The sequence below is a fragment of the Rhipicephalus sanguineus genome, chromosome 10 (genome assembly GCF_013339695.2).
Source record: "Rhipicephalus sanguineus isolate Rsan-2018 chromosome 10, BIME_Rsan_1.4, whole genome shotgun sequence".
NCBI classification, from domain to species: domain Eukaryota; kingdom Metazoa; phylum Arthropoda; class Arachnida; order Ixodida; family Ixodidae; genus Rhipicephalus; species Rhipicephalus sanguineus.
In genome coordinates, this window is record NC_051185.1 from 127,961,921 (window position 1) to 127,974,704 (window position 12,784).

The 12,784-nt window shown below is 46.1% G+C and overlaps 1 protein-coding gene across 1 annotated transcript in view; it reads left to right on the plus strand.

The window, feature by feature from the left end:
• Window positions 1–12,784, plus strand: part of LOC119400224 (muscle calcium channel subunit alpha-1) — a 129,833-nt gene that overhangs the window by 18,401 nt on the left and 98,648 nt on the right. Inside the window, exons 5-7 of the mRNA XM_049420240.1 lie at window positions 6,558–6,678; window positions 7,416–7,492; window positions 11,249–11,538. Of these exons, the coding sequence (XP_049276197.1) occupies window positions 6,558–6,678; window positions 7,416–7,492; window positions 11,249–11,538 (488 nt within the window). The remainder of the gene's footprint in view (window positions 1–6,557; window positions 6,679–7,415; window positions 7,493–11,248; window positions 11,539–12,784) is intronic.

Genomic DNA, 12,784 nt, shown 5'->3' on the forward strand with positions numbered 1-12,784 from the left:
ATCGGGTGCTCGTAAAATTAAGTCGCGATTACAGAACATGTTCAAAGAGGTCGCCATCTGCTGCAATACAACTCTGGCATCTCTTTATCAGATTTTCCGTGACGTTATTGACCATGGTTTCGGGAATGGAGTTGCAAACTTGTCTTATTTTTTATTTTAGATTACCTGATGTTGTGGTTGGTGCCTGGTATACCTGACTCTTGACGTACCCACAAACAAAAAAAATCAAGGGGGTTTAAATCTGGAGACCTTGCTCGCCAAGCAATGGGCCCGTGCCGCCCTATCCACTGCTGCGGGAAAACTTTATCCAGCCAATTGCACGCTTTGCTGCTTCCGTGCGCAGGAGCTCCATCATGCCGATACCAGACATCTTTAATCCTAGCCAGTGGAACTTCGCACAGAAAATTTTCAAATGTCCATCCAAGATATCATTGACATATCGTTCGCCTGTAAGTGTGCTGTCAAAGAAGACAGGTCCTATTATAGTACCACCGTAAATGACACACCACACATTGAATGACCACTGATATTGGTGACGCGCCTGCGAAACCCAGTGAGAGTTCTTGTCACTCCAATAGTGAGCGTTGTAGAGGTTCACATGAGCATTGCGCGAGAAGTTAGCTTCGTCGGTCCAAAGTACCTTGTTCACGAAGCCGTAGCAACCGGGAACGAGGAAGTTTAGCGCCAGTGTGTGTACGTCTCTTCCTTCTGTCCGTGTCCTCGTATGCGCTCAACTCATTCAAGTATGACCAACCAACAAGCCCGCATCGCCACGCTGGGTCTTCTTCGGTCTTGATTAGAATCCAGTTTGCAAAGTCTGTGCGATTCTGGAAGTCGCGAGGCTCCAATTCTTGGTGCAGCTGCACGTGGTAGGGATGAAGTTGTCTCTTCCTTAGTATCCTCCACACCGAAGATTTCGAGACACCAGCTTCAGCACCCACACTTGCCTGGGTGTCTGCAGAAAACTTGGACAGGATATTCCTCTCCACTTCCTCGCCCAAAACTGAAGATTTGTGCCGTTTCGTGGTAAATGTCCCAGTGTCTTTCAGCGTTTCATAAGTACGCACAATGGTCATTGAGCTCGGCCGCGTACCTGGATGCCAGCGTTGAAACAGCTTGACTGCCTGCCTTCTGTTTCCGCGTGATGCGCCTAGGGCCAGAACCATATCCGCTCGTTGCTCATTCGAGTACGGCATGTCAGCTGCTTTGTCACAAACGACAAACGAACGCGTCAACAAAGCGCGCGCGCGGGCACTTTCAAACGGCAGCGCGATACCACGGCCCCAGCCGCTCACCCAAGAAGCGCGAACGACGAAAAAAAAAAATTGGCCGCGTATCTGCGTGCTTCGCTGCAAATGTCGTGTAAAGACGATAGAAGAGGCGCGGTGTGAGATATGGACGCCATCTGGCAATACGTCGGGAAACTTGAGTGCTGTGTTGCGTGCTGGTAGTCCCGGCGCAGCAGCAGGCGAAGACCGGCGGTGACCAACGCGACCGGCGGGGACGCCAGCCAGCCCGAAAACGCGGTTTGGCGCGAAGCGCTGAAGCAGAGAAACGTCCGCACTCAACGAGGACTCTCCACACACTCTTTTATTTACACGTCGCCTGGGTAAAACAGGAACGCCAGAGCGGCGCCCACAACCGGCAGCCTGAAGGCCGCCCACAACGCTGCTTTTTCATTTTTTAAATATTTTTTTTCACCTTCTTGGCCTTCTCAAAACTAAAGTTCTTCAACACCAACCCATGGCATTCGTACAGTGCAATACAGAACCGAAACCGAAACACAACAATGAGCCTGTCCTGTGCCTTCTTTTACTTCGTCGTCGTCTAGTGAGCGCTGTTTCAACAAAGATGAACGCATACCAACTCGCTCAAGCTTCCATTCTTATGCATTTTCAGCGCAGCTTAAGAAACTAGGGTCCTTAAAATTACATATGTATGCATTTTCTATGAAAGGAACACGCCACCTAATACTTACCTAGTGATGTTGCACCTCAGATATGCATGATATTTACTTTTTGATCGACAACGTTCACAAGTATGAACAGCCGTACCAGTTCAAGACGGCTGGCCCTTGGGCAAGTGGTTCAACTTTGGCCGAGTGGCTGAATCGAGGGACGTGCCGACAAACAGACAGACAGACAGACAGACAGACAGGCAGACAGACAGACAGAAAGACAGACCAAAATTTCTGCGTTTAAGTTCCCCAAGAAAGACTATCGTCTTTAAAAACAAGTATTAAGAGACGCCGGCACGCCGACACTTCTCCTCGCCGACTCGAAGCCGCCGCAGAGCCGCAGACAACCAGATCAAACGCCAGGTAAAGCCTGCGAGCGTTCTATGAGCTGCACGGGATTGGTCGTGGCGCGATTCAAATTAAAATTCAATATGCATTGTTTAACGGTCCAAGACGTGAGTATAGCCTGTAAAAGTCATAGAACGGTCACGTGATAGCCACCTCCTCTCCCATGACGCCACGCCGAGCGACGCCGCGCGAGTAGAACCGGGGAGAGAAATCTCGAATTGCAGCAGCCGTCGAGGCATTTCATCGTTCTGTCGCGTTTCGCCCTATCTACATGAATCAGAATCAAACTGCTCTTTTTTTTTTTCTCGCAGTCGTGGCCGCTTTATCACCGCGGCAGCGCTCGGCCAGCAGCGTGCATTTGCACCGTCATTCAAGGAAAGACGGACGCCGAAACATCGGCCACTTTCAAAGCACCCTGTCGCTTTCTCGTGGCAGCCGCGGGCGACCTCGTTCACCGGTTGCACGTTTGAGAGCAGCACTATTCGCAATGCCCACGAACTATAGGTGGCGCGCCGTGCTTTTCAATATGGCGCCAGGAGGAGGGTCAACCCGTTTGTTAGCATAGGAACAGATAGGACGTGCGGACGTACGGACGGTGCCACTTTCACCAGATGAAGTTATGAGCTGCGCTGGAATGGATATGAGACTAAAATACTTTCCCTAACCATGGAAAGTGCTAAGTACTCGCCACCTAAGTATTTGCTGCGAAGTGAAAGGTTATATTTCAGCTCCGTTACCGTGCATAACGATGCTTTGCGAAATCCTGTGCGTGCTACATAAACCTGTATGAACTAGAATTGACGAATGAGCTGAACGGCACTCCGAGGTAGTACGTACCGAGCCTGCCTGACGGATTTGCCGCAGTAGTAGGCCGCCAGCGAGTAGCGCCATCGCTGCTGCGCGTGATGATGGCTTGCAAACATAAAAGTGTTCAGTGATAATACCCCGTCGTCATTACTTGCGCAGTCGAAAACGCGGAGTTACGTCTTCAACGGAACACAAGCATTTAACATGCCATTCAGTAGCGCTTGTGTCACAGCCATGCTGAGACTCTAGCCGTGTGTACTTCACTCGCATGTTGCAGGTTCGATCAGCACGATCGAAACATGAATATCGAAAAGAATAAACACGTATGCTTTTCGCAACGTCGAAGAAGTTCGCCGAGAGGCGTGGATTGTGGCCGTGACTGCACGTTCCATCGCTCTAACCATTTCGTTTCATTGGTCGAGCTCGAGCGTGTTGGCGGCATGCGGCGCTCCATAATATCCACAATTGTGATACATGCAATGCACAAGAGGAGCTATGCTTTTATTTTGATCTCGCTCAAGGATATTATACATTAAATACAATCAAAGTGACTTACGAGCGTGAAAGAGCATTAACGCACGAGGGGACGTGAAGTGCAACTCGCTCCTCGTGAGTTCAGCTGATCGTTCATCGTCGCTGTCACAGCTGTCACTCTCGGTGCCTTCACAGTCTTCTACGTCCAGTGAAAAATCCTCGTCGTCAAGATGGCTTCTTTCAACATCACTGCTGAAAGCAATCCGAAGAAATTCCTTCGCCGAACGACTTCGACCACTCCGCGTCACCACGTTTACAATTAGACAGACGTCGGAGAACGTTTTGCCGGTTTTGCTCTCAGACCGGTCAACAAGCAAATCGCTTGCAGTGTGCTGCCACCTATCAACAAACGTACAAAAACAAGCGGCGCAGCGGTGGCTATGAAACCCAACACACTGGCGAAGGACGGCGTGGATGGAAAGCGTTCGCTCCACGAAAGGCGTCGAGCAGACGCGTCCTCGAATGATTGAAACGTTGCTCGCACGATTCGTAACAGCGCTTTGCTGACAAAGGATAGAGGCATATTTTAATGCATCGACAACTTGAGATCGCTCAGTTTTACAAGAGCACATCGCGAGCCGGCGCGACCTCCCGCGTACAGTGTTATGGGATTCATGCACTACTAGAAACACTGACCAATGCTATATACAAGTAAAACAGGGTGAGCTTCAACTGAATATGTCAGACGATAACATTTAACTTACCTACGTGGCTACAGAAAGCCTCGCGGAGCTGCTAGTATGTGTACACTGTGGGCTAGCATTGAAAGCGCGAGTTGCCACGTATTTTCACGAAAACTTCGCGTCTCGCAAGAACGAATCAGATTTCTCGTGTCACGGAGGGCCCGGTTTGTTCACTGATGCAGGGAACATGCAAAGTCGTAGTGTTCCTTTCTTGCCAACGCGTTAACACTGAGGCTAGCACAGCCGAACAAGGGAGCGACTGCATAGTGCCGCCATTTTGTCGTCTACTAACCCTCCTCGAGAGGACGCTCCTGAATTCCGCTCGGTGGCGCGACAGTCTATGGGCATTGCGAATAGCAGTGCGCTCGCGGTCCGTCACATGGCCTCTTTTCAAATTTCGCGGGCTTTCTTTACAACGCGGAAAAAATAACACCGCGAGTCGTATCGTACAGGAAACAATTCAGTCCGTAGTTTCTAAACGTGCTCTACCGCTCAGTGTTCATATTTTGGGTTTTCAGCCAATAATGAAAAAGTTAGCTAATTAAAAATAATTAACTAATTAGTTTAGGGGAAAATAAAAAATAGCCTGAGTATCTATAGGCTGTGCGAGTAGTATACGTTTGGTTCAATTTGCCTCTGAAATGCCTTTCATTTTCAAAGTCTTGGCTCAAGTTATGTGGGACAACCTGTATAATATAATCCGAGCGCACCTGGAGTATACATTAACTGAAATTGTGCCTACTACTAAATAACATAGCGAAATTGAGTCTGTGTTATAATAACGTAAATTATTAGGCGCCATCCGTAATGTGTTATCGAACTTGGCACATTATTGTACCAAATGCTCCGTTTTTCTCATGAGGACAACGGAGCATTATTTCTCATCAGGAAGCGCTTTTCTATTTTACGCATATATGAATTTCTTCGCTTCTTTACGCTTCTCTAATTTCTTTTACTGTTAATAGGCACCTGGTAATCGGACGTACAATTGGCAATAGTGTGAATACCGGCGCTGCCCTGCGGCGCTTTGTGCAGCTGTAAAATACGTCTGAAACTTTTCTGGGCTGTACATGTTCTTGGTGACGTACACCTGTCCGGTGATCCATTATTGCGAAAACAGTAGTACGTTTATGGGCAAGGTATAACTCCACATCGGTATTTGCGCCATCGTGCGGAGGCTTTTTATTGATGTTTTTATAATTAGATGGTAACCCGCTTCCTGGTAGGCAACCAGAGCAGCGATTCCCATCATTTACAAAAGCGACAAGCGAAAACCGCTCTCAGCGAAGTGTATAAAGAGCTGCAATGTTAGCAGCAAAAGCATCGCAAGTAAGTTGTTTTGGAATGAAACTGATATACATTGAGCAAGAAGTACAAAACTTTTGAGATACTAAGGGAATTTTCATTCAAGTGAAACAAAACTGGTTGCAGTCAATAAATTTTCAAGCGAACATTGTTGTGCATAGGCGTTAAGTGCTACATTATATAAATATATAATAGCAAACTTGAGAATGTATCGAAGTATCTTAAGATACAATTGCAATGTATCGTATCGGACACAATCAGTATTGTAGTGTCTTGTATTTGTATGTCAAATACTTCTTGCCTGAGTATCTTGTATCGTATGGCGAAACAATTTCAAAGTATCTTTGCCCAACCCTGAATATAGGCACCTACGTATTTGTACACCATGTTGTTGCTGTGGTCGATGATGACGACGATGATGAATTGCGGGCGAGCCCTTTATGCTGGGTTGGAGGCGCAAATAGCCTGCGCTTACAGAAATCTTCATAATTATGCGGATGTCTGTTGTTGACTTCCTTTGTTTTCAATAGACTTTTTGTTGACATGCAACTGAATAACATGCCCGCTTTTCGTAAAAATGTGGTCTGACACCTGCTGTTCAGCCACCCAATATTACCTCTTCTAATGCGTCTCCTCGTCCTACGGGACCCTCTATAGGTTGTTCTCCTGAAAAAGTTTCGAGCGCTGATATGGCTCTGTGGTAAAACACTTTTTTGCCACGCAGGATCTCTGGGTGGTTCGATTTCCCCTCGTACGTTTTTTGTTTCTATATGAGCATGGCTGTCACCGGCGGCGGCGGCGGACAACTATGCCACCAAAATCGGCTGCTGGTGTGAACTCAGAAAAGGTCACCCTGTAAAAGCGCGGAAGTGATTTTGCGGATGGTCTGGCACAGCTAAATGTCCCTGCCTCTTTCATTGCAGATCCTGACCGGCGAGGACTGGAACGTGGTGATGTATGACGGCATCAAAGCCTTCGGTGGTGTCGGCTCATTCGGTGGAGTGGCCTGCATCTATTTCATCATTCTTTTCATTTGCGGCAACTGTATCCTTTATGGAAACCTCAACTGGGACTAATGAAGCTTACTTTAGGTCACATACTGTGTATACAAATTTTTTTTCTGCGTTGTTATTTTGTGAAAGAAATAGCTAGACCCAACTAGAGCTTTCTTTTTTGTCGTTTTCTCTATGTCATTGATCATGACGCCAAAAACAGTTTACTACAAAAAAAAAAGAAAAAGTCTTATTGCTCGTCACACGTTGCTTTCCGTTCCCCACAGAGAAAGAGTGCCTTCAAGAATTTTGAAACAGCATAGTAAATTGCCTAATGCAATGAACTTTTATGTGATACTTTCGTATCGTCCCCCACATTCACTGATATTATGTGTTAATATGAAAGTAACGTGCATGTGTCATAACATTTGCATTGTATAGTCATGTTCCCTCGCAATGTGACGCCGATGAATGCAGACATAGAGTGTAGGAAGGCATCTTCATAGAAGGTGCAGCAAAGAACAAACAAAGAGATACACACAGAGCAAAGAAAAGAGAAGGCCTGAAGGCCTGCCTTGCTGTAGAACATCGAAGTAAACGTAAACTTGTTTAGTGCAAAGCGACGACAAGGCAGGAAAAGTGGGCTGGGCGCAGGCGCTGGCTTCAGCAGACATTTTAGAGGCCCGCTTGGGTGCATTAAATCGTGTCATTTGTCTTTATCGTTAGTAACTCGACCGAGCCTTTGTACTGCAGAGAAAGAGAGTTCCTTGACGGCATGTTGCAATGAAGACATATTGCTCAACGTATTCTTGGCCATCGCGGTAGACAACCTGGCTGATGCTGAAAGCCTCACTGCCATAGAAAAGGTGAGCATTTAATTACCCACAGTAGCTGGAGTGCTACTTTTGGTGAGCATAAACACAGGTGAACGTAGTGATGAGGAGGAGGAGCAGAAACATTTGAGCACCACGTACATGGAGCTGAACTTCAGCATACGGGGTCAGGCGACCAGTAGACCTTGCGCCCTGGCGACTCAATGTCTGAATTGTGCAGCGGGGCCTCCCACTGCTGAGGGGCAAAGATATGCGCAACCTCGGGATTACTAAGCTGCTCCATGAAGGCAGCCCCAGAAGTGGTTTGCGTTCCCTCTTTGGCAGAGTTTACAACAGCTGGAGTCATAGGTGGGCAAACTTACTCATGAGCAGACTCACTCAGAGTCAGATCTGGCTGTGAGTCTGAGTCTGAGTGAGTCCGGGTGTGTAATAGTTTGGTCAGCTCGAGTCCGAGTGAGTCCGGATAAAGAAAATTTTGGTGCATCTAAGTCCGAGTGAGTCCACTTGAGGGAAACATTAGTGAGTTGGTGAGTCTAAGTCCGAGTGAGCCCAAAGCGCAAAATATCTTTCTTGAGTGAGTCCGAGTGGGCTCCACTTTTTGTCGCAGACTTATGGTCCTGTCTGCTCATCTTGGGCATTACTACCAACCTTATATCGGCTTACGTTTATACTCAGGTCTATTCACACTTATCTCAGCACGCTAGCATTCATGCGCTACCTCTATACTTATTGATCAGAGGCGTGAGTTAGGGGAAGAGGTGCCATGACCTCCCCTCTCGAACTTTTTTATGGGAAGTCCTTGATAAATTATCTTTTGTTAGTCGCGTATTTGATAAAAATGTCTTTACTGAATCGATATACGATAACGATGATATATGATATGTGATGACAACTTGTATTTGAAGGTACAAGATCGAAAGGCGTATCGTGGAGCACTGATTATGTGAGATATTAGCGTTACAGAGGATTGATACGATGATCGGAAAAATTAATTTTACGCCAAAGGGCTCATGAGTAGACTCACTCAGACTCAGGTAAAGCCATGAGTCTGGGTCTTATTGAGGCCGGCTGAGTAATATGTTGGTGAGTTTGAGTCTTTGTGAGTCCGGCTGAGAAAAAATTTAGTCAGTTTGAGTCCGTGTGAGCTTGGCTGAGGAGAAGTTTGGTGAGTATGAGTCCGAGTGAGCCCTTAGAGCAAAATATATTTCTTGAGTGAGTCTGAGTGAGCTGCAGTCTTTTTGCCGACCTATGGCTGGAGAACTCTGAGGGGTTAATGCACGATAGAATAACGATGTGGCATCATTGATAGTCGGCTATCTGAACCACACGTTTGCCAAAATCTGTATATATGTTAGAAATATCTGGACTGAATGCGGGTATTGCAAAAACTGTTAACTTGAAATTTAGTTCATATCACCGCCATTTCGCGCCCTTGGCTAAAATTTCACTGACTCAAAAGAAGACAAAAAAGAAAACGTTTGCGTATTGCGTGGGAAGTTTAAAATAGGAATACCTTGACAAACGTCAAGCGCTCCACTAAAGCATTACCTATGCCAGGATATGTTTGCATATCTAACATCAATCATTCAATAATGAACACAGTCTATAAATTAACCAGTGAGTGCTCAATATCAAGCTAGATGACTTGCTACATCGTATTTCCTGTTGTATTTCAGAAAGTTTCCTATTTATTAAGCAAAATGCCCTGGGGAAATGAAGGAAACAGCTGCAAGATCGTTTACTTAACTGTTGCATTTCCGCGCCTATAGAGCGTGGGGTCACCGGTGACCCGAACGCGTCTTGCGAGAGTAAAAGAAAAAAAAGACGGGCTCTTCTGTCCACTAGTTGCACCATCTAGCACGTTCCGTAAGTAGTACTAATGTTCCGTTGCCTGCGTATAGTTAGCTTTCTTTTTTCCCCTGAGCGGCGGCGATTTTTAACAGCTACTCAGATTTCGGCCCTCTTGGTTTGTTCGCGAAAATAGCAGACTTCTCGGTGGCGAGTCCTCCCCAGAAATGCTGTTCCATGGACGATTTTGTTGCGTCCGCATGCGATTTTTCTGCTCTGAGAATGATGTAAAACCATGGAAATATAGTTCGATTGATAAACTGTAGAACGACCCCGGATCACAGTCAGGTGTTGATCAGTACGTTTCGCTTTCAGGCACATCAATTTCTTACGCCGATTGAAATGTCGGGAGGGTGTTGGCACTACCATATATTCTATTTGAGGTGCGTCAACAGTATATGGTAAAGATTTGGTGACATCACATTAAGGCAGCAGAGAGTAATGTTCAAACCAGGAAGCGTACCCGGCCGTGACTTCAGAGTAGTGTTGCGCAGTGACGCGATATGCGTCACAAGGAAAATCAGCGTTTTGGGCATATTTTCCACAGCGGAAGTAATAAACATGATTTGTGTTAACAAAAATGAGTGTGCGTGGTTGCAAATCCTGTTGCAGCGGTCCTATGCCGAGGGTGATGGTTCTTGGGAAAAGGTCATGGCCGCAGAGTTGGTGTATGTTATTTGCCTGTTGATCTATATGGGCATCGTCGAGCTTCGACGACTGCATCTCCCCAAAACAAGTAGATTCAAAAGAAGTCCGAACAACTGACGAACCAGAGAGGATGCAAAAAGTGCTGTGAGGGCAAGAAATTCGACTACCAGACAAATGCCACTTGTAGCGCCCGTTTTACCCAGTGGCGCACCAGAAACAAAAAAAAAAAACCGACCTCTCTGCCACTTCTGTGAATAATTGCTCTCTCTCTCTCTCTCTTAGAAAAAATTTTTTTTACCTCTTCGAGCTTTGAGGCATGGTTCCGCCTATTTCTATAGTATCAGACATTGAACTTTGAAGACTTTTTGTAGCTTACAAGTTTTCAATATTTTTATTGTTTGCGGTGAAGCCATACTTTAGGATGTTTCGGTGCCGAGGTCAGTGCTACCTTTTGCTACCTGATTTCTTTTCTGTGTGGCTATTAATCATAATTTGCTAAATTACCTATGGCTCAATAGGAAACGTATTCCTCTTTTTGTTATATGCAATGTATTACTGTGTTTGGAAAATTTTTAGAAAGAAAAATATAACCATGTAACTTGACAGAATAATACAGTTTTCACTGAACAAGCAAAAAGAATCGGCAAGCCATGCACTTTTCGAGCTATATTATTTAAACTTTTCTCTGATATGCAAAGCTGTTTAGCAAACATTTTGTATATTTCAGACTCTTTTTCGTGTTCTTTCTTCCATGTTGGGAGCACATTATAAATGTTCTATGCAATGTTCAATAAATCTTGTATTTTCATAAATATTCTTGCATATTACTATTTTTAGGCAATACCATTAAAAGAACGTTACTTAGCTTAATATATTAATAATATTACAATGTATCTGTCATAATATTCATAATAAAATGTAATTACTACAACCTGCAAAATGTGGCGGATTTTCCCATGGTAACTAAAGAGTTAAACGTGTCTCCCCAGAAAGCGTGGACTACGGCTAGGCCATTTCGGCAACCTTCATGCATTCTTTAGAATAAAGTGTGGGCTGTCATACTTAGCCACCAATTCTAGCGTAGGAAAAGTCAGGTTCCTGAGCGGGGTATGTTGCTGCGCTTCGTGGTTCGTTACTCGAGGGGGAAAAAGGTATGGCGCTAGAAAGACTGGGACAGAGGGAAAGGGTGTGTCTGCTCGGCGAACGCCATCGCTGTGGACGGACGTAGTTGGAGTATAACAGCTGCGCCGTAAAAGAGCGGGGATGACTTGACAACAGACTTCCGGTGTGCAGGAGGAAGAGGAAGAGGAGGAAGGCGCCGAGGAAGACGAGGAAGAGAGGCGGAAGCGTCTCCGCCAGGAGCGGAAGCGGCGCTTGAGGCGGCGGCGTAGGCGGCGGCGCAGGCGCGAGCGAAAGCGGCGTCAGCAGCAGCGGCAGCAGCGGGAGGCCGAGCAGAACACCGGCGGCGGGGCCAGCCAGGACGAGGCGGCGAACGAGGCGGGCAGGGGCAACGGGGGCCACCCGCCCTCGGACAAGGCCGACGCCCTGGCCAGCCACATGAACCACGCACCGCTCATCAAGATGTAAGGGCCTCGTACACCTCGACCACTCAGATGCATAATCCATGCGGAATCTCACTTATGTGAAAACTTTGCGCGTAGCTCATATGGAGCGTGAAGAGGGCATTTTTTCTTCTTAGGCCTTTTCTACCCACATTCTGCGATAGGGTGCGGTGCCCGATTTTTGACCGAAATAAAGAGCATGTAAAGCAGCAGGAGGAAAAAAAAAGTATGGCGTCAGACCTAGCACGATAAAACATGAATAAAGGAGACAAATGAAGATTATTAAGAGCGAAGTATTGAAATAAGTACGCAAATACGACACAGCAGCCGGAACTGCAGAAAAATACAGCTGTTTCTTCATTCAGTCTCAACGCAATGACTGAGTTCCGTTCGTACAGAAGTACGCACAAAAAGCATCATCAGCAGGTCCTCCGAAATCTCCAGAATCGGTGTCGCTGCTGACAGCTGCAGGCACACGGACTGTTTTCATCTTGTTTTTGCTGGTTGGTAGCACGTTGTTTTTTCTATAGTCCACTACAACCTAGAAACATCAAGTCCGCCCTGAGCGATCGCTGTATCACCCATAATGAATATGCGTAGATGCGCCACCCTGTCTTGCTCTCTCATTTTAGTGGTGCAAAAAGTTTTGCTTGTTTTTTTAGGGTTGTTCACTTTGTCATACATGTATAGATTTTCGCACCAGGCACGAATGGAAAAGTCCCGGCGGACTTTTTATATAGAACTCCGTTAACAGTATATCGCCGAAAATAATACGGAGACAGGAAGAATAAGATTAATTTTCCAATGTGCGCCAGTATTGGAAATTAGCGGTGAAGATTGCATCTGCTTCGAACGGACTCCAGCTTTCCGGCACGGAGGTGAATGGCACCGCCGTTCTTTGTGTGTAGCCTAATCTTTTCCTCAGTTGTAATCGATTATAGTTCGGTTCGTGTATGTACGTCACATTTACCGATTAGGAACTACGTAGGCACTAGGAGACGCCGTCAAAATCTATGGTGATTGGTGCGGGAATTTCAAAGTGGCGTCTCCAACCGCATTTTTTTTTTATTTTTGCGCGTTTTCTCGCTTACTAAGCATATTCTCGCGGCAAGCGCGGTGATTTTGGTATTGTCGAAGAAAGGTTTACGGATACGAGAAAGATTGTTTTTCTCTTTCTAAAGTAGGATATGTATTATCGTATCAATTTGATGTGGCTCCGGAATACGCAGCTGCTATCGCCTAACGCAGGTTGTACGTTGAATAATGA